Source organism: Pungitius pungitius, chromosome 1 (genome assembly GCF_949316345.1).
Source record: "Pungitius pungitius chromosome 1, fPunPun2.1, whole genome shotgun sequence".
NCBI lineage: Eukaryota > Metazoa > Chordata > Actinopteri > Perciformes > Gasterosteidae > Pungitius > Pungitius pungitius.
Window position 1 is genome coordinate 16639427 of NC_084900.1, and position 20828 is coordinate 16660254.

The 20828-nt window shown below is 50.8% G+C and overlaps 3 protein-coding genes across 4 annotated transcripts; 2 read left to right on the top strand and 1 right to left on the bottom strand.

The window, feature by feature from the left end:
- Positions 1–249: 249 nt before the first annotated feature.
- LOC119221967 (transcription initiation factor TFIID subunit 4-like) lies at positions 250–7815 on the bottom strand. The gene is made up of 16 exons (XM_037478239.2): positions 7317–7815; positions 6583–7137; positions 5995–6149; positions 5425–5544; positions 4815–4940; positions 4570–4692; positions 4383–4472; positions 4039–4257; positions 3815–3950; positions 3381–3492; positions 2297–2466; positions 2065–2195; positions 1855–1980; positions 1709–1765; positions 1509–1628; positions 250–1418 (listed from the first exon to the last, which is right to left on the bottom strand). The coding sequence occupies exons 1-16, from the start codon at positions 7582–7584 to the stop codon at positions 1266–1268; spliced, it is 2661 nt and encodes an 886-aa protein (XP_037334136.2). The 5' UTR covers positions 7585–7815; the 3' UTR covers positions 250–1265.
- A 142-nt stretch (positions 7816–7957) lies between these two features.
- Positions 7958–10082, top strand: lsm14b (LSM family member 14B). Its single transcript, XM_037478337.2, has 8 exons — positions 7958–8219; positions 8319–8482; positions 8560–8689; positions 8773–8964; positions 9057–9161; positions 9245–9400; positions 9481–9616; positions 9730–10082. Exons 1-8 carry the CDS (start codon positions 8099–8101, stop codon positions 9890–9892), a joined length of 1167 nt encoding a protein of 388 aa, XP_037334234.2. The 5' UTR covers positions 7958–8098; the 3' UTR covers positions 9893–10082.
- A 1078-nt stretch (positions 10083–11160) lies between these two features.
- Positions 11161–15824, top strand: LOC119222023 (calcium-responsive transactivator-like). Of its 2 annotated transcripts, XM_037478347.2 has the most exons (10): positions 11161–11324; positions 11882–11958; positions 12042–12126; positions 12380–12512; positions 12855–13055; positions 13650–13793; positions 14703–14795; positions 14882–14998; positions 15094–15221; positions 15540–15824. In XM_037478347.2, exons 1-10 carry the CDS (start codon positions 11256–11258, stop codon positions 15564–15566), a joined length of 1074 nt encoding a protein of 357 aa, XP_037334244.2. In that variant the 5' UTR covers positions 11161–11255; the 3' UTR covers positions 15567–15824. The 2 variants fall into 2 exon arrangements, with proteins under 2 accessions (XP_037334244.2, XP_037334245.2); XM_037478348.2 differs by lacking the exon at positions 12855–13055 and having other exon boundaries at positions 11162–11324.
- Positions 15825–20828: the final 5004 nt, after the last annotated feature.

Genomic DNA, 20828 nt, shown 5'->3' on the forward strand with positions numbered 1-20828 from the left:
ATCACATGGATGAATTATTTTAGAATTAAATAAAACTCCAGCACGAGTAAAAACAGAAAAAAGCTTTTGTTTGGTTTTGGACGCTTCTCTTAAAAAAGGATCAATCCTGATAATCCGTTTTTCTGCTTCTACATGCAGCCGTTTAAACACTCATTCTATTTATATTCTGGGTTTGTTGATACAAATACTGCTGACGGTTTGAAGACAAAATGTGACGTCTGAAAGCTTCACAAAGTGAACAAACCTTCCACAATAACAAAGACAGTTAAGATGTAGATGCTCTTTTGCTGTGTCTTTTTAATAGAGATCATTCTCTTTCAGTCCATTATAAAATAGCAATTAAAAACTTTTTTTAAATTCAGATATTTACATATAAACAAGTGTCTGTGCAAAATGTACAAGATATTGGCAAAAAATATGCTGTTTGTTTTATTTGTAATTTCTCCGGTTTGGAAAAGAAGACGAATCGCCAACTGATAAACCTACAAAAAGCAAACTTGGTATATACAGTAATAAAATATGATAATAAACATTCTCTCATAAAATAAGCAACGTTTTTAAAGACAAATATTAGTATGTGCGCTAATATTAAAAGTTCATTTCGAAATGTGATCATCCTGCATTGTTCATAAATATAAAAACAGGGACATAAAACTTTCAGGAAAATATGTTTCAGGCTTAAAATGACGTATCAACACCATTATTGGGATTCCTTTCCCAAACCTAAAAATAATTCTAATTCACATCCCGGCCTGGTTGCTCTACAATTTTAACAACCACTACCTCCCCCGACTTTCAGCCATGCAGAATGGAGCGAGCATGAGCGAGAATTTAACTCCTCCTTAAAAAGGTCTGCTGCTCTTTGGGTGCATTTCATCAAATAGAAAGGAAATCCAAAGTGATTGTTTTTACAATTTGAATCTTTCGCTATTCTTTTTGCAGCAGATAATCTGCAGGCTTCAGAAAGTCATTTGTGCAGTGGAATCACCTCGGAGCAGTTGTTCCCTGCCGTGTAGGGAATTTTATCGTCATTAAGGAGACGAATGAAAAACACAGCGTCTTTGTAGTGAACGTGCTACAATACGAATCAGAGTACTGTGTTTACAGTGAAAACCATCAGAGCGGCGAGCGGTCAAGAACCCATCGAGAACATAAAAGCAACACTTTCCGTTTCCACGAGACAAACCTCTGAAGTCCTGCAAAAGTTCGCGAGAACCGACGCGTCCCGGCTCGACCTGTTGAGGAGGCAGGAAGTGGACTGCAGGCTATTTGAGGAAGCCCTTGTAGAGCAGGTGTGAGCGGCGGGTTCCTCTCTCGTTCTCCAGGCAGAAGAGCAGGTCCCGGAGGTTCACCCTGGTGATGCGCTGCCGCCCGAACTGTCTGGAGCCCCCCGGCTGACAGGGGCCCGGCCCCGAGCCCTGGAGGGGGGGGGGGGGGAGCCACTGATTGGAAACGACTCAAAGCAAAAACACAAGCCCCCCGATGCCAAACGGTGCCGTGTCGCTCACCTCGGCGCCAGCGCCCCGGACCGGGGACTCCATTTTGCGCTTCTTCCTCGGGCCGATGGCCGCCAGCGCCGTTAGGTTGGCCTCCCTCTGCCGGATCTGAGCGAGCTCCTGCTGCTGCATCTGGAACACGAGCAACAACACGCGGCTCAGACCAAGGCGCCCACAGGGGCCCACGGAGGAGAGCTGTGAGGTGTACTCGCCTCTTTGGCCTTCTGTTTCAGACGGAGCTGCTCGGGGTCTTCTTGCCGTGACCGGGACTGAGGTGGGATTAAATAAGGACATTTTAATATTTGACCATGGATTATGTTCAATTCATTGAAAGTGGTGATTTATTCAGTATCCTCACCTTGGCGGCCTTCAAGAGGATCTCTCTCTCCTGATCCTCCTTCCTTTGCTTCTCCATCTGATCCAGCTGTTCGAAGAACCTCAGCTGGGCCCGCGCGTCGTTGACCTGCTCGCACTGCTCGTCCTCCTGAACGAGGGGAGGGGGCAAGGCGTCGCGTGAGGCTACGAGTCCCACCGGCTACCAGGTTACCGCGATAAGAGCAATGATCACCTTGAAGGCGGCGTTCCTCTGCTGCGCCGCTAGAGACACCCTTTCCAGCAGGTGGCGTAGCCGCTGCTGCGTGGCGTGGGAGATGAAGTTGGCGGCGTCGGTGCCCAGCTCGCCAACACCAAACTTCCTCCCTGTCACAGCAAGGGGGGGGGGGGGGGGGGGGGGGGAGGGGGGGGAGGTTTAGACGGGACAGATGTTTTTTTTTTTTAAATCTACGGTTCAGGGGGCTCACCGATCTCCAGAGCTCTCCGGGCGAGGAGAGGCGTGGAGAGGAAGGCCTCGTCTTTACAGGAGCGAGTCACCGCGCCGACGAGCTCAGAGTTGGTCGCCAAGATACGATCGCTCTCCTCTGACAGGTTGACCCCGGCCATGGAGGCCACATCATTGATGTCGTCATCTTCCCTGGATGAAACACAAGGCGACAAGTCAGACACAATTTTACACCCCCCCCCCCCGCTGTAAGTCATGCCTTTGTGTGTTGCTCTTGGTGATCAGTTAGACCAGCACGGTCTGATACAATAGCCCTGTAATAAATCCCATCTGTATCCGCAGTCATTATTTTCGACAGCTGTCTGCCAGACAAACGTAGCCCTCGGTCACATTTAAGATTTACTCTTTGTAAATGCGGATAAATGTTCGCTTTCTGTCGACTGGGACAGAAGAGCGGTGACTACCGTGATATATCACCCCGCAAACCGTTACCATTATGAGGCAATTAATCACAGCATTAATTAGATCAAAGTGTGTGTGCGTGGTGATCATCAGCTGGAAGATGAACAGAAGCCAGGACACGTCAACAAGAGGACGTCTTACAAAGAGAAACCGTTGAGAGAGAATTATTCACAAAAAGTGTCATTCTTAACACGCGTGTGAGTGAATGTGTGAAGTAATGTCACCCTGAACACGCTACATGTTTAGTTGTGTCAGTTTAACCTCCTCCAAGTTTCCAATTGAATTGGCTACATTCTGCCTGTTTGTCTGATCACTGCAGGGCTTTCCCCTCGTGAATAATGCACAATGACTACGGGGCCTTTGTCATATCTCTGCATCTTAGTAAAAAGAAGACAGAAAAAAGGAGTCTTTCCACATTCAGAAACAAACACCATCTTTTGTTTAAGAAACACAAATAACTTTTGCCTCATACAACGAAAGGCTGAAACGTTTGCCGTTATACGAATAAAAAGTTATTTAGCAACGGCTGCGGTGTTTCCAAGATAAAATAGAGCAATAATAGAACTGCCTTTGGGGATGTGAGATATTAAAACCAGGGACCTGTGATACTCCTCGAATGATGTTTCTCTGAATGCGTCACAGACCTGAAGGTTCCTCCTGCTGCTTCCTTCAGCTTGTTCCTCTGCGCAGCAATGAGGGAGGACTGACTGACCACTTGCACCCCTTTTGCCCCCAGAGCCAACGTTTGCTTCATTGCTGGATGGATCACAGACGCACAGAAAGGGAAGTCTTTATCAATGATTACCCCTGAAAACTATTTGTAATTTTAATTACATCAAAAAGTGCATGATAGGGGAATCTAAATGATTTTCTTTTTCAAATTCAATTTGGTATTGTTCAGTTTAGTATTCTGCAATTAGGCAAGACATCCACAAGGTGGCAGCACTTCTCTACTGTAAACCGTAAGTGGGTGAGAGATGAAATATGGACTCAGAAGGAACCAACTGCTTATTAAGTTCACCTCACAGAGAAGGCAAAAGGGAAATAAAAGCGGGGCAGGTGACTTTCAAACACACACCTGTCGGCTGCTGCTTGACCACCTGCGGGTGGCTCACAATGATGCGGCTGTGAGGTTGTCCTCTGAGGGTTGCCATGGGAGACCGAGCCAGCGTCACCTGTGGCCTCACTAGCGTCCCGTGTTGCTGGGCAACCATCTGTGCACAGTCACGGGCAAAAGAATGAGAAGAAGAACCAGGAGCAAAGACGGGACAGGACGGCACGGGGGGGGGGGGGCGGTCGTACCAGTGCGGGTTTGCTGGTAGGTGTCTGCGTGAGGCTGACGACGGTGGTCTTGGTTGCGGTGGGGCCGGTGGAGGCCGTGGGGGGGGCAGGTCGCAGCATCACGGCGGTGAGGGCCGCGGAGGTGGCTGCAGCGGGATGAGGGCCGGGCAGAGGCAGCAGGCTCTGCTGGATGAAGGACTCGGGGTCCGGGGTCATCTGACGCAGCGCTGGGAGACTCCTCTGCAGGCAGACGGAGCCACGTTGTTTAGTCCCACCATAGTAACCGCATCGTAAGAGACAGTTTAAACCCTGCTTAAGGGCAGAGTGGAGGGTGTACCCAGAATATGCCGCTCTGCTGGTCTCACCTTCAGGAAAGGCACAAGGTACGGCTGCGGCGAGGAGCTGAGCTCACGGTACAACCTACTGGTAAAATCTTCTGGCTCGATCTTCGCTTCCTGTTGTGCAATAAACACAGAGGTCCCTCCCGAAGGTTAAGAAAACAACACAAAGGAATGACAGAAAAGACGTTTTTAAGATGTGGGAGAAACGTACCAGCAGATTCTTGACGAGCTCCTTGACGTTGGCCGTGGTCTCGGAGGACTGCTTTCCGCTGGACGCCAGCTTGATCAACGTGGACAGAAAGTTCCGGCATTTTTTCACATTCTCCAGCGTCTCCTGCAAGCACACGAACGCCGTTCTTCCTTAAATGTACAAGTCAGGCATTCAGCAGCAACAGAGTTTTAGTCTGACGAGTTGAGAAAAGACAAAATTATCCGAGGGTAGTACTTCTCTCTTACAGCTGTGACAGCTGTTGGAGTGACAGGGGTCCCCGTGGCCCTCTGTGCGGACGCAGGAGCCGGCTGCACCGGGGTGGGCGTTGCCAGCGGCTGCCCGGGGGCCGTCCCTCCCAGCACGATGGTGTTCTGTGTCAGTGAATAGGCGGTGACAGGATGAGAGTCAGGGGAGGGACACGGTCACGATAACAGTTAGGACATGTCTCTCGTCCCGGCACCTCTTCGTTATCTCCTCTGACATACTGATCAGTGACAGATGATGTAGTTGACATTATTCAGAGTTGTGGCTAACATATTTAGCAAAAATAAACCAGGGGAATAGCTTGAATGGTTAGGTTTGGATGAGGTCACGGAGGCGCAATTCATGTCTACCGCTACGTGGGCAACGTAGATGCCAATGATGTCATCGGGCTCTGGAGGTCACAGGCAGTGCAGAAGTTGCAGGTGAAAATGTGCATATCCTATAGAGATGAAGTTGACCTATTCACCTGCTGATGCAGCTGGTGAGAAGAAGTCTCAGACCCACTGAATCGTCTTTTAGGTCAATTGCTCCAAGTGAAACTTGTGTGTGTGTGAGTGTGTGTGTGTTTGTGTTTGTGTTTGTTGGAGTCACCTGCAGCACAGGGGGCCTCTGCAAGGTGGTGGTGGGCGTCGCGGTGGCCTGGACAGCGGACCCTTGTTTGATGATGGTGGTGGGGGCGACGGGACGAGCCAGCGGTGACGCCCCCGGAGCCTTCAGAGCAGCAGTGGATATCAGAAGAGCCGTTACACACTGACAGTAAAGGAATAATTAAGGCTGCTCATTGTTTTCTCCAATGAACATGCTGGAAATTACTACAATTTACTGCCGAGGGTTTATTTGATTGTTATATGAAACGAGCAGCCAAGATGTAATTCAAGCCAATGCAATAAAAATGGATCCGATCCACTTTGAAGAAGCGAGTTTCCGACAGTAACATAGCAATTATCATAACATGTATAACAATACTTCACTCATGACTCGTGTGTTACTTTTCATCACGTGCCATACAGTGGTGAGTTACAGTACATAAGTAACAAGGAAAGAATATTAAGGCGCAGTCACATCTGTGTGTCAAACAAGGTCCATTATTCACATGAACCCTGACCCAGTAAATCAGTTTGTTGTGTACGTGTCACATATTCTGTGCGCGAGCCCCGTTACCTGCAGAGACGCGATCTGGACAGGTGGAGTGCTGGTGGGGGCTGCCGGTCGGGGTGTCATGGCGCTTTGGGACTGCGACTGTGCCTGCATCTGAGCCAGGGTCTGCTGGTGAATCACCAGAAGCTGCCCGCTCTCACTCCGCACCAAGACCATGCCTGCAACAGGCAAAGGACACCAAAAGATCAGGGCTCTTCTGTCCTGGTCAGTCTCGCCAACATCCTGTTTGTGTGTGTGTGTGTGTGTTGACCTTTGACAAGGTAGGCAAGAATGAGCACAGCAACAAAGTAGAAGGTCTTCTTCTTTCTTAACAGCTGATACTTTATTGTAGGCTTGTATATTATTATGCACTGCCGACTACTGTTAACAATTCACGCTTCCTTCCTGCCAAAGAAAACCTCATTCACGGCCGAGGGTAAAAGTCTAAACGTGGGTTTATGACACAGGTCTAAAAATACGCCTCTGCAAACAATTTGAACGCTGCCGTTGATATGGTAATAAGAATAAACAAGACACATAATAAAGGCTAGTTTGATGTACAAGCCTTAAGGCGTTCCAGAGAGAGAGAGAGAGAGAGAGACACTCAGTTACCTGGAGGGAGCTGGATGTTCTGGATGTTCGGGGCGCCCTGCTGAGGCTGCGCGAGTCGAGGAGCGAACACCTGCGGGGCGATGGCTCGTATTCCGCCGGGGGGAGCTACCGGCGTCCTCGGGCTCTGCAGCACGGACGGGCTCCTCGCGGCGCTCTGCATCGCGCCTTTCGCCGGCTCCAACTTGTTGACGCCGACCGCCGGTGACGTCAGCGCCGCGTCGTCAGTTTGCAAAGGGGGCCTCGCCAGCGTGACGGTGGGCACGGTCGCCGGGGAAGTTTTAATAATGGCACTCGGCACCGTTGCGCTTCCTTTGCTCACAGATACAGGTCCGTTGCTGACGAGGGTGGCGGCCGGCTGGGAGGAGGAGGAGGAGTGGTTGTTGTTGTTGTTGTTGCCGGTGATGTGACAGGTCATCACAACGGCACTTCCATTCAAAGTCCCCGGCTTGGACGGGCTGTGAGCGGCTGTCACGCTCGACGTGGTCTCGGCCGCGGCGTCCGCGCTCGGACCGCGGGACCCCGCGCTGCTAATGACACCTCCTTGCACTCCTGCCCCTACGGCGGCGGAAACACACGATGACAACAGCGGGTGAGGAGGTGTTGTCGAACCAACTCGACGTTTCGCATTAGTTTCGGGTGACCAACGCAAGTGGATAAAAGTTAGCTAAAAAGAACCTGTTGGTCAACAACAATTAGCGGGTGTTAGCGAGCCAGAGGGAGCAGCTATAGATTACCTGATTTAGCGCGCTCTTGTTGTGAAAGTCCCATTTTGCTTCCCTCAACATCGGAATTGCGACCTACAGCGGAATTTCCGGCGTGATTTGACGTCACCTGAACGCTGGCCTCTGCGTTGACTCGCCTCTCTCGAGTCAGCTCGGACTCCAGAGATCCGACAACATCATTAACTACTTTTTCGTCCACCTTCGTGTTGAAGAACACATCATCCAGCAAATCGGAGGGCGCCGCCATCTTTGCCCCGCTGCGCTCGCCCGTGAGACGCATGCGCCGATTGGGTGCGCTCTCCGATGACGCGGTCCCGCCGGGCGCTTTGATTGGTCCTCCGAGTAAGATAAAACTGTTGCGTTCGGTGATCAATATTCACCACTTTAAATAGTTGTTTTGCCCCTTTCATCGTTTAACCGTTGGCTTCTTGTAAAATGAACATAAGGAGACCACATATGGCACCTTCTTTGACTTTGAGAAATATGATCAAAACATTTTCCATAACACACAGACCAGCCCCCACGTGCACAACACACGATCCAAATAAATCTGATTACAAATCAGTCATGCCAAATATGACGTCATGAGTTTAATGAAAAGATCCTCAGCGAAGGGGTTGACAATAAATGACGTAAGTAGTCAGGTGCGACTGAACCGCAATCAGTGGGCGGGGTTTAACGTCAGCCGTGGGAGCCTATAAAGTGTTTCCGGTCGCTGCACGGCTTGAACGCTGCTTCATGAGTTCCTGCTGATATTTGCCAACGATTGTCACGAACCCCCCCCTCATCCAGCCATGAGTTCATCAAAACCGTACATTGGCTGTAAAATAGGGTTGATTTCCAAAGCTCAAAATCGCTATGAAGGGATTTTGTACACAATTGACAAGGTGAACTCCACAGTAGTGCTGGCAAAAGGTGAGTGAGGGCCTATGAGCACGTGAAGAATTAGCACCTTGCTTTGTAGACTCTTTAAGATGGCTGGGAGGATTGAAACAAATTAATTTCTTTAACAAGTCAGCTGTTTTGGGACGGAGCGACGACCCACTGACCGACCAACACCGCCCAAAGACGACGTCTATGAGTACATCACTTTCCGGGGAAGTGATATTAAGGACATCACGCTGTGTGAACCTCCGAGGGCGCACCACGGCCTGCCCCACGATCCTGCAATAGTACAGGTGACCAAAAGCTGCGTGCACAAAGTATATGACAAGGAAAGCATCCAGGTGATTGTTATAAATTTCTTTTGTTTCAGTCAGCCAGTGTAGGTTCGCAAGGTGTGTACTCAACCTTTGGGCCATTTAGCCCCCTGAGGATGCCTGCCTACAACCAGCTCGCTGCCAACTCGCTGCTCAACCAGCAGTATGCTGCAGCCCTCGGCCTCGGTAAGCCAAGGAACACGGACGTATTGTTGGTCAACCCTAAACCTATTTGTGAAGTACTTTTTTTTTTTTTTTCATCCATGCAGGGTCAGTGGTTCCTGGTTTACCAGTCAGAAGGGCCCCAATGGTGGAAAAGGCGAGTCAAACTCTGCATGCGGACAGACTGCGGCAGAGCGGCGCCTTTTCTGCGTCCCAGGAGCCGCTGCAGCAGTGGGAGAGGAGGCCCCAGAGGCCCAGACGAGAGAGTCCCCAGTACAGAAGGGGCACCAGAGCCAACCGTAAGCATGCTCACAATTACCCTGACGAAAGGCCAAAATGAAATGCAGTGATTCCTAATATTTTGAAAAGAGTAACGGTTTAATCCCTTTAGGAAATGTCCTGCTATTTCAAGTGACGTCCGGCCCCGGTGCACCCATTGCTCAGCAGGACACTCGGCCGCAGCATTTTGACAACAGGCCCCCACCGAGAAGACAAGGTAATTGTGAAAAGCGTTAACTTGGGGTTTTCTGAAACCCTTAAAGTCCTCATTAACCAATGCATCTGGAACCCGAAACGCAGGGGCTCGGCGAAACAGAAACCGCAGCCAAGGTCAGCTGATGGTGGCTCAGGTTCCATCTGCCGTCCTCAAGTTTGACACGGACTTTGATTTTGATTCTTCGAATGCCCAGTTTATCAAAGAGGAGCTGGAGAGGGAGGTGCAGGACAGGATTAAAGGTATAGGTTTAAAATGCATGGTCATTAGCGCAGTAAGAGTTTTATATTCCAGTTGACTTGCTTTGCGTGACCGTCTGCAGATGGAAACCCAGAAGTGGACGAGAAGGAAAAGGAGGAATTGCACTCTACCCCAAAAGAGAATAACTTTGGCCCCAAATGCTACTACGACAAAGCAAAGTCATTCTTTGACAACATCTCGTCCGATAACAAGTTCAGGTATACATAGTGGCCTTTATTTCTCCTCACACATGTAGCCCCCCCCCCCCCCCTCCCCCCCAATTTTATGCATGTTGCTCATGGTTGTGCCTCTTTCTGACCAACCGTTCCAGACTAACGTGGGCAGAGGAGCGGAAGCGCAACCTGGAGACTTTCGGGGTCCCGGGCCGGTTCCTGAGGGGCCAAGGCTTCAGAGGGGGCTATGCAGGGCGCAGAGGACGCGGTGCTGCTCGGACGGACTCTCCTCACAGAACCAGGGGGGCCGTGGAGGTCTGAGGTGGAGAGGCTCACATGATGGTTGCTGTACCTGATGGGCCTGATGCAGTTAATGATCAGTACAAGCCGTCCTTTGTCACTTATGTTGCTTTTTTGTTGTTTGTTTTCCTTCCCTGAGGCAGTTTTCCTGCCCCATATTGCCGGGATTGTATTTTTTGTTATTCAGCCCAGTTTTAAATATGGATGCCCGCCTCACTAATTGGTCTCTCCAATGTCTGCCGGAAGATTTTTTTTGTTTTTGTTAAATTAAGTTTCCCATTTAATTGAAAGATTAATTTTTTTTTTCTCTGCAACTTGGAAGAATTTCACTCCCAAACGTCTATTCGTGTAATGTTAAAAAGAAAAGGAACCGGCTTTGCCCCCAGAGTACATTTATACAATTGTTGTAAAGTATGAATATTAACCTAAAAGTTGAATGTAATTTAAAAGCTCAAACTTGTGCTTTTGACTTGTGTTGTCATATTGAAGCAACGAGAGAATAATGTAAATAAACGGGTAATTGGTGATGTGCTTGTCTTATGCTCTGAGGATTCATCACATGATATCATTACTTGTACATGCAAGCTTTGAACATGTTGGCAGTTTGATTAAATGTAACTAAATCAAGTTGCCTATTGGCGGTATTATGCTTCTTTCCACATTTGTTCCTGTTCCTTATTGGTTGAGATGTTTTAAAGCTTCTATTTGACTCTCAACGGGAATCTCTTTTCATGCTGCTGTTTTTCGCAAAGTGGTCTTACGTCACCACTAATATATATATATATATATATATATATATATAAAAAATGATTCTCGAGCGCCCTTGTCTTGAATTATAAACAGTTATTGTTCCTATATTGTGGGCATAGGTTATCGCGATCGAAAATAATTTAGTTCCTTCGATACTAAATGTGCAGAAGTATCCAGATTAATAAACGGACGGATATTTGATCAAATACGATCATCGTGGGGCAGTCACACATTTCCGAAGGTGTGAAAAAATCAATTTGTGGGCGACAATGTGGACTGATTGGCTTCCATGAATCGAAGGACAGTGGTATAGGCTACTCACCGTCCGGGTTGTACCAAAAACTGAGGGGGGTGGTTCCTGTCGCGTAACCAGTCTTCATATACTTCATTCTCATGCACGGCAATAAACTAAGCAGACGCACATGTTAAATTACATCCGGTTAAATCCAGTATTTTATTATTTGTCCCTTTTTCTCGTGACCAGGGATATTTCACCTTAACCACCCCCCTCCCCTCCCCTCTCCTCCTCCCCCCGTTTCCCGGTGATGGACAAACTGTGTAGCCAAATAGAGCGCTGCGATCGGAATGATAAACATTAGAATAAAAGGAGCGCGTTTGGTTCCCACATGACAAAATGTCCGTGGCATTTACACCCGCGCGCCCCAGGACTAAAGGGGAGGTGACACAGCAAGCGATCCAAAAGGTAAGCAGCGCTTAGTGGTGTGCTCTCACGCGCGCGTTCCAGCCCCGGATAAGGGGGGGGGCGTGCGCCGCTGCGCCGCCCGCGCGCCCCAAAGTAGCCAAAGACGTACACGGCAACCGGCACTGGCGACGTGACGGTGTCCCTGGAGGTGCGAACCAAACAAAGCCTCCACCACGGCGATGAAGGCTTTCCAGAAGCACGAAGCTCGTTCCCGTCGTGCTCATACGCGGGATGAATACATGTCAGGATGTCAACAATTTATACGCGCGACAATTGAACTTCTCATTTTTGGTTTTATATATACATGTAAGCTGGCCAGCTCCGTGTCACACGTGATTAACCGGTTATTATGGACACAAATAAAAAAAAGCACAACGCAAATAGCGTAGCCTAAATCAGCCTATATGTGTGATGGAGGGATTACGGAGACTGCTGCTTCTGGGAAAAAATGCAATAACTGACCTAGAAAGGGGGGTTTGAAGATCCGTGAAAAAATCCAGGACGACACTGCACATCGTTTTCCATGCACTGATCTGAACTTTTGGTGTCTCCCCAAGATGCTGGATGAAAATAATCATCTAATTCAATGTATTATGGATTGCCAAAGCAAAGGAAAGACTGCTGAATGCACACAGTGAGTACTTCCTTTTTTTTATTCTCCACTGCTGTTTTGTAAAAGTGAGTACATAAACTGTTTAATTTTCCCATTTTCAACAGGTATCAGCAGATCCTGCACAGAAATCTTGTGTACTTGGCCACAATAGCAGATTCGAATCAGAACATGCAGTCACTACTACCTGCAGTGAGTCCTTCATGAGGTTTCAGTAACACATAAAAGATTCCTTCTTGTCTTTGTTAGTTGCACTTTGACCTGATCCCTGACTCTCAAAATTAGATTTTCTTACTACATATAACTTGAGAACACATTTTTTGAGTCGACAAACAGACTTCATATACAGCAATTTGTCCACTGATTGAAATCCATACGGTTATTAAAGGAGGACGGCTATTAGGACAGTCTTAACTGTTTGGCTGTTTTTTAAAAACTTTTGTAGCCTCCCACTCCCAACATGGCAATGGGTCCTGGAGGGATGGGCCAGAGTGGGGGGCACGCTCCAAACAACCTCAATGACGCCCTGGCACCAGGACTGCCCCCCACGTCCATGATGCAGAGCCAAATGAGCAACGGTGAGAAGCTGCTTTGCTCAAACTTCATCTCCTCCGTCTCGAGTGCTCTTCTGATCCTGACTCAGCTGCTGTTTGTCTGTCTATAGCGTCTCCATCGCTTGCCAGCGATGTGATTAACCCACGTCGAGCTGATTTTGCTGATTTGTTTGCAGCCGTTGCAACTTCTTCCCTTTTTTCCCCCGAGTTCTTTCCTCTTTCTTTTTTTTTTGACACTCATCCCTCCGCCCTTGTACAACCATGCTAGCTTCCTGTAGAGATGAACTGAATGTGGGCCCGCGATTGATATGCTACGGCCCCCCGCGCCGGGACCCGGCCGCTCTGACTGTGCGTGTGTGTCGTCAGGCTCTAGCCACGCCCCCATGCAGCAGCAGCACGCCGCTCAGGTGCAGGCGGCCATTCCCCCCGCGGGCGGCTACGGCAGCTCGGCCTCGGCGTCCGGCTACGGCCGCGCCGCGCCTTCCTCTCGGGGCAACGGGCCCGGTTATGGCTCTTCCTCCTCCTCTTCCTCCACCCGCGGCAACCTCAACATGCAATCCAACCAAGGTGAGCCAGGTGCAGAGGAGCCTAATCGCTGGGTTTATTTTCTATTGTAAGGAGTCATCAGGCGTATGATTTCAACACGCCATAAAACACACAGGGCTTGATTTTTTTATAAAAAGATTTGCAAGATTTCACATGTTTTTTCCCCCCAGCTACCATGCAAGTCTCGGGACTTAAGGGGATGGGAGTGTTGAAAGTAAATGACCTTTAAGCGTTTAAAAGCCAGTCAAAGAGTTGCCTTGCCATGTATTCATGTCCCCCGGTGGCTGCACTCATTAGCCTGTAAATTCCCTCCAAATGGAAATAATCAAACATATTCAGTTCATCAAAGAGGCTTCGACCCTGGGATGCAGCCCCCCCCCCCTTCTCCCCCCGGGTGTGTGGCTATCTGTGCACACACTGACTTCACTGGCTTCTTTTTGCATCTTGAAAGCATTTTTTATTTTTTTGACTTTAAGAGACCCCTGTGTGATACGCACCCCCCCCCAAGCCACGTGGACCTCACCCTACAGTTGCTCATTTGCTTAGCGCAAGCTGTTGAACGCCACGTGGCATGCAGCGTGTCGGTGCATATTAACGCACAAGATCTCTTCCCAGTCTCCATGATGCACCAACAGTCCGCTTCGCCGCACTACTCCTCGGCCCAGCTGGGGGGTCAGCACTACCAGGGGCAGCAGGCCATGATGGGGAACGGCATGATGCCTCAGAGACCCCCGGGATCCTACCGCTCCGCACAGCCAGGTGGGTGGCGAGCCTTCTTCCTGCCCGGGCTGGCGCGGGCCACCTGGATGTGTCATGGCTGCCCTGAAAGTGCGTGCGTGTTTTTTTCAGTTTTCGCACCACAAAAAATGTCGACGCGAACGAGGCCACCCCGCTCACCTTAGTGCGACATGCGGGCCAAAGAGAAGATGCCTCACTCGCGCCACGGCTGGTTTTGCGTCTCCTCTGTAAATCACTTAACTTGTGCGGCGTCAGCTTGGGCCTAATAATAGCTCCACCCGGTTAAGTCCATTAAAGGGTGGAGACTGTGACGGTGTATGGGGGTTTGGTTTCCAAGGCAACGCGCCATGATCGCATGTCCCCGTTTGCCCTGCCACATTTAAACAATCAATCAGACTGTGACAGAATCTGACATTGTGCGTCTCTTCCAGAGAGTTGTTGTTCTTTATGGATTTATGGGTTTGTTAGAAAGGGACCTATTTGAACCTTCTGCTTGTTACTTTTTGGTCGGCGCCCAATTGCTTCCTCCACAATATATAATTTCAGCACATAGAAAACCATCACCAGTGAAAAATTACATGTATGTAATGATGTTTAAAAGAACATTGATCTATAATATTAGAAACAGCTCTATATATATAGATAATGACTTCCAAGAGTAAGCCGTGTATAACAATCATCCTTAATAATATCATTATTCTGAAACACACACATGCAAACACACCCTCAGGTACCCTGACTCGTCATATGTCCTGGCACAGGAGCACAGCGTGGTCTGTGTCCACACTGTCCCCCTGCGGTGTACCCACATTCCAGTGTGTTGAGGAGAGAGCGGACGCTTCCTCCTGGGTGTTCCTTGGTGCCTTGGGACTCGCTAGGGATGCTAATCTCTCTTGTGACTGTGACTGTGTCTGTTTAACGGTCCCACAGGTCACGGCGAGTACTCGTATCAGCAGTCTCCGTACGGCGAGCAAGGCTACGACAGATCCTTCGACGACTCCTCGCAGCATTACTACGAAGGAGGTAGCCGTCGGCCATTTTTGCATTTGGGTATATTCCTCCCTGCATGGTCGCAGCGCCGCCCCTTTATCATTTGGATGTACCTCCAGGCAACTCCCAGTACAGTCAGCAGCAGGCCCAGTACCAGCAGGGATCCGGCCAGCAGCCTTTCACCCAGCAGCAGTATTCCTCTCAGCAAGGCTACGGGGGACAGCCACAAGGATACGGTCAGAGCAAACTTCTTTTCCGTGCCGGCGCGCGTGAAACGAGAGGACGCATTCGCTGAACGTGACCCCCCCCCCCCCCCCCCCCTCTGCTGCAGGTGCAGGCCAGGCTGGATCCTCTCAGTATCCTCAGTACCAGCCGGGTCAGGGCGGACAGTACGGATCGTACCGCTCCTCTCAGGGAGGCTCCGGGGCGCCGACGCAAAGGCCCTACGCGTACGAAACGGTACGTGGCCGTAGGGCGGAGGTCCGATCCTCTGCAATAAAGACGGAAACTGGTTCAACAGAGTGTGTATAATCCATATGATTCATCTGTTCCTCTTTTATTACTACATTTGAAAACATTAATAAGAACTGTGACATAGGCCACCGTTTAAGTAGTTTGGGGCATGAACGTCACGCTGTTTTTTTGGTGCCTGTATTTTCAAATGGAGGATGAAACATTAAGTAAGTGGATGGGTGTAGAACTTGAGTTTTGCCTGTTTGACTTCACAATGTACAAAATGCAATCTAATTTCTCGGTTTAAATATTTTTCCTTTGCAGGGTCAGTATGGGAATTATCAGCAATAAAGCAGCAGGAAGGGAACGGAGAGAAGAACGATACGCCCGCTGCCTCTCGTTAATCACCAGTAGGATACACACTCAAATCCGATGCTTTCCACGTTTGCTTTGCTCACTGCAGGGATGGGGTTGTTCAGCACTGAACAGTCAGGGGGCTTTAATGGAATAAAAGGAGTTCCCGATGGATTAAATAGGCTCCTAAAAAGGGAGCACTTGATTCAATGAGCCTGAACAAATTGCCTGTATTCTTCTTTTTTTTTTTCTTTCTGTCTTTGCCCTTCACTTGTTTTTATCCCACCACTGGCTTCTAACAACCTAATTCATCAAGTCTCTGTCTTTTGTTGTTTTTCGTGGTTGCGTGGAGCAGGCTTCGGGGTCTGTAGGGCTGAGGCTATAAAAAGCCAATCAGCCTCAAAGGAAACGTTCCTCGATACTCATCTTATGGGTCTGCAGCTCTTGCTGTAACGTCAAGCCGAGGCGCTGTTTTGTCTCACGAAGGTGACGCGGTCGGCCCCTTGAGCCTGAAACTGATCGTTGGTCTGTGGGAGTCAAACGTTGTGATGTGTTGCTGTGTGGTGTAACACAAGGTGCTTTCATTGTCTACGTGTGTCTTTATGGGGTGATTTGAAGTCGTTGTCCATGAGTATTGCAGTATGCAGGGTTGTGGTAGTTCTGACGTATGGTTTTCGGCGGTACCGCACTGCACCGACGCGTCATTGGGTTGGAAGAGGTGCGCGCCTCTCAGACGCCAATCACTAAAAAGGTCTTTTACATGAAAAACAAATCGTCACTTTGTCTGCACTTAATTTTTTTTTTTTTCTAGTGCCATTTGGGCCGTTTTTAACAAACCATCTTCTTAATACCAAAGTAACTCGTGTCCGGCACCTCTTAGTGTAATTAGTGCAATACACTCACGTTGAGATGAGTTTGATCTGTATATCATTATTAGGGCTGGTTTGTCTAATGGGATTAAATATCATGTTGCAGGTTTCAACTGATATGAAAATGATGGTCTGTATTCATGTGACTTATGGACAGATTAAGTAAATTCTTTCAGAGCACACATAAAGGTTAGCGTTTCAATATTATTTTTTTTCAGTGATCAGGTTTATCAACTGTCGTTTGTATTAGAAAAAAGTGATGTTTACGATTGGACAAGTGGTGAAAGGGTTGTAGATGGTCATTTTCTTAGTTTGAGGAGTAATGGGGATTATTATTGTGGTTGCAAGGTTCCAGTTATGCAGTTTATTCTCACAAAGGTATGATAATCATCATAATAGTTCAAGGGTTATAATTAGGGCTGTCAAAATGAACGTGTTAATCCATGCAATTAATGTGGCCGAGATTAATGCGATAAAATATTTTAACTTAAGTAGCATTACAATATATCTCTTCTCTCTTGTTGAAGTTAAATGTGTTTGTAGGGGTGGGTCGGTAGGGCTCCGGACACAGACACACGATGACAGGGTGGTCGGTTTAAATATATTTATTTTACTTCCGCTCGCAGGAACGCCGCTCGCTCGGTCGGTCTTCCCCCCCCTCGCTCGCCCCTGCCTCACTGCTATAAAGGGGAGAGCACACACACACATGTCATTATCCCCAGGTGATTGTTATTATTTTCACCTGGCACTGTTCCCCGAGCCACTCCCCCTCTCTCCCACCTGCAGCCGGGCTGAAACCACACCCGCCACCACATACCCCCACCGCCCGACTTAGGCCGGGGAGCCGTCCGGCCTAGCTTACTCCCCCCCCCCTCCCTCCAGCGGGCGGGAGAGGAAGTCCGCCACGACCATCTGCGTCCCCGGCCTATGGACCACCTTGAAGTTAAAAGGCTGCATGGCCAGATACCACCGAGTGATCCGGGCGTTAGTATCCTTCATGCGGTGGAGCCATTGGAGCGGGGCGTGGTCCGAACAGAGGGTGAATGAGCGTCCCAGGAGGTAGTAGCGCAGGGAGCCCACCGCCCACCGGATGGCCAGGCACTCCTTCTCCACCGTGCTGTACCTGGCCTCCCTCTCCGACAGTTTCCGGCTGATGTAGACCACCGGGCGGTCGACCCCCCCGACCTCCTGGGACAAAACGGCCCCCAGCCCTCTGTCCGACGCGTCGGTCTGCAGCACAAACGGGAGAGAAAAGTTAGGTGTGTGGAGGAGCGTCTCCCCACAGAGAGTCTGTTTTACCTTCTCAAACGCCCGCTGACACTGCTCCGACCACTGGACCGGATCTGACGCACCTTTCCGGGTCAGGTCGGTCAAGGGGCTGGTGAGGTCCGCAAACCCGGCGATGAACCGTCTGTAGTAACCTGCCAGCCCCAAAAACCGCCTCACCTCCTTTTTCGTCTTGGGGCGCGGGCAGGCTGCAATTGCCGCTGTCTTGTCCACCTGGGGACGCACCTGCCCCCCCCCCAAGTGGTACCCCAAATACCGTACCTCCCTCCGTCCAACTGCACACTTCCCCGGGTTGGCGGTGAGCCCGGCCCGCCTCAACGACTCCAGCACCGCGTCCACCCGCCGCACATGCTCCGCCCAGGTGGTGCTGTGGATAATGACATCATCCAGGTAGGCGGCTGCATATGCGGCGTGCGGACGCAGCACCCTGTCCATGAGGCGCTGGAACGTGGCCGGAGCACCGAACAATCCGAAGGGAAGCATGGTAAATTGGTACAAACCATACGGAGTGGAGAAAGCCGTTTTCTCTCTGGACTCTGGGGACAGGGGAATCTGCCAGTAGCCCTTAGTTAAATCCAGGGTCGTAAAAAAACGTGCAGTGCCCAGCCGGTCCAGGAGTTCGTCGACCCGGGGCATTGGGTAAGCATCGAATCGTGACACGTCGTTCACCTTGCGGTAGTCCACGCAGAACCGCACAGTCCCATCCTTCTTGGCCACCAGAACGATGGGGCTGCACCAGGCGCTGTTGGACTCTTCTATTACCCCCATCTCCAACATAGCCGCCAATTCCTCCCGAACCACTTTTCTTTTGTGTTCGGGTAGTCTGTAGGGTCGTGACCTCACCGTCACCCCCGGGGGTGTCTCGATTCGGTGCGCTATCAGGTCGGTGCGGCCTGGCCGGGGGGAGAACACATCAGCAAACCGCTCCTGCAACTGGGCAATGTCTGCTCTCTGGTCCTCAGAGAGATGACCCTCACACGGGAGCGGGGTGGGATTGGCCGCTTTTGGCACCTCCGGCCCCAGGTCCTCTCTTTCCGATACTGTGGAAATCAGAGAAACAGACTCCGCCTCCCTCCAGGGTTTCAGGAGGTTGAGGTGGTATATTTGTGTAGCCCCGCCCCTGTCAGACCGCACCACCTCATAATCAACATCCCCCACCCGGCGTGTGACCTCGAAGGGCCCTTGCCACTTAGCCAGGAGTTTTGAGTTGGAAGAAGGAAGTAATACAAGTACCTTTTCTCCCGGTGTGAATTCTCGCAGCTTGGCTCCTCTGTTGTACAGCCGCTGTTGTCGTTCCTGGGCCTGGAGCAAATTCTCTCGTGACATCCTACCCAGTGTGTGGAGCTTTGCTCGTAGGTCCAGGACGTACTGGATCTCGTTTTTCCCGGGGCTCGGACCTTCCTCCCAGCTTTCTTTAATAAGATCCAGCACCCCTCTTGGTGATCTGCCAAACAGAAGCTCAAAGGGGGAAAACCCGGTGGAGGCCTGGGGGACCTCCCGGACTGCAAACAACAGAGGGTCAAGCCATTTATCCCAATTACGTTCATCGTCGCTAATAAATTTACGAATCATGGACTTCAGCGTCCTATTCATCCGCTCCACCAACCCGTCAGTCTGGGGATGATAAACGCTGGTGCGGACGGACTTAATGCCCAGTAACCCGTAAAGTTCTCCCAGTGTGCGCGACATGAACGAGGTGCCCTGGTCTGTTAGAATCTCTTTCGGGATTCCAACCCGGGAGATGACCTGAAACAGTGCTTGCGCGACGCTCTTTGCAGAGATATTGCGCAATGGCACCGCCTCCGGATACCGGGTTGCATAATCCATGAGGACTAACACAAAGCGGTATCCGCGTGCGCTCCGGTGGAATGGCCCGATTAGATCCATGCCGATGCGCTCGAACGGGACCTCCACCAGCGGTAGAGGCCGCAGCGGGGCACGCGGGATGGCTGGTGAATTGACTAGCTGACACTCCGGGCAGGACGCACACCAGCGGCGCGCGTCCGCCCGGATGCCTGGCCAATAAAATCGGGCCATTATCCGGTCTAGTGTTTTCCCGTATCCCATGTGACCCGCCATCGGATTATAATGAGCCGCCTGGAAAATCATTTCCCGGCGGCTTTTCGGCACCAGCAACTGGGTGTTTTCCTGCCCCGTTCGAGTGTCACGACTCACTCTGTACAACCTGTCCCTAATCAATGAGAAGTGCGGGTACGACAGTGCTACGTCAGGGCGCACCAAATGACCATCAATTTTTATCACCTGGTCGTAGGCTGAGCGTAGAGTATCGTCACGAGACTGCTCGAGTGGAAAATCTTCCATGGCGCGGAACTCGGGAACCGCCGGAGTCTCCTCGGGAGGCTCCGCCGGTTCCCCCCCTCCCCCGGCGGCGTCGGACGACCTCGCGTCACCGCTGAGCACAGCACAAATACCGCATGTCCCTGTCGGTCGTGAACGCACCCCCGCAGCCTCTCCCATTAGCGTGTTAAATCCCTCCCAATCCGTCCCCAAAATTACGGAGTGCGTCAGGTGGGAGCTAACCGCGACCTTTATTCTATATTTTCTCCCCTTGAACCTAAGTTCGACGGACACTATGGGATACTCATGAATGTCCCCGTGCACACACCTAATTTTCACCCGCGACGCTTCTACCAATGCCCCTGGCCGAACCAGGCTCTGATGTATCATGGACTGCGAGCAGCCCGAATCCACCATCGCCTGGCGTGTACCCCCCTGGATTCTTACCGGAACGCGGTACGTCGCTCCCGGGCCGGGGGAGGGTGATGGAGCGCCGGCGACCCGGATCACCTGCCCCACCTCCATCAGCGGGCACTCCCTCCGCAGGTGGCCGAGCCGCCCGCACTTCCAGCACTCCTGCCCTGGCGTTTGAGAACCTCCCGTTGGGTCAGGAAGGGTGCCGGGGTTTGCTGCGGTCGGGGGGTCCCGGTGTACAGCTGCCGGCGGCCGACGTGGGGCCGGTGTGGGCCGCTCCGTGGTCCGCTGCGGGCTCCCTCCGGCTGGCGCTGCTGCCGGTTGCGTCGCAGGCAGCGCTCCCTCCCGGCCGCCCCGTCCGCTGCGGTGCACCGCCAGGTGGTCCTCGGCC

What these genes read in the sequence shown, in the direction of transcription:
- LOC119221967 (XM_037478239.2), bottom strand. Translation starts at nt 7,584, where the DNA reads ATGCGTCTCACGGGCGAGCGCAGCGGGGCAAAGATGGCGGCGCCCTCC. An exon ending in CTACCAGCAAACCCGCACTG is followed by an intron (nt 3,951 to 4,038) that starts GTACGACCGCCC and finishes GACTGTGCACAG; the next exon opens with ATGGTTGCCCAGCAACACGG. An exon ending in GGTCAAGCAGCAGCCGACAG is followed by an intron (nt 3,493 to 3,814) that starts GTGTGTGTTTGA and finishes TGATCCATCCAG; the next exon opens with CAATGAAGCAAACGTTGGCT.
- lsm14b (XM_037478337.2), top strand. Translation starts at nt 8,099, where the DNA reads ATGAGTTCATCAAAACCGTACATTGGCTGTAAAATAGGGTTGATTTCC. An exon ending in ACGATCCTGCAATAGTACAG is followed by an intron (nt 8,483 to 8,559) that starts GTGACCAAAAGC and finishes CTTTTGTTTCAG; the next exon opens with TCAGCCAGTGTAGGTTCGCA. An exon ending in TCGTCCGATAACAAGTTCAG is followed by an intron (nt 9,617 to 9,729) that starts GTATACATAGTG and finishes CAACCGTTCCAG; the next exon opens with ACTAACGTGGGCAGAGGAGC.
- LOC119222023 (XM_037478347.2), top strand. Translation starts at nt 11,256, where the DNA reads ATGTCCGTGGCATTTACACCCGCGCGCCCCAGGACTAAAGGGGAGGTG. An exon ending in AAGACTGCTGAATGCACACA is followed by an intron (nt 11,959 to 12,041) that starts GTGAGTACTTCC and finishes CATTTTCAACAG; the next exon opens with GTATCAGCAGATCCTGCACA. An exon ending in GCAGCATTACTACGAAGGAG is followed by an intron (nt 14,796 to 14,881) that starts GTAGCCGTCGGC and finishes ATGTACCTCCAG; the next exon opens with GCAACTCCCAGTACAGTCAG.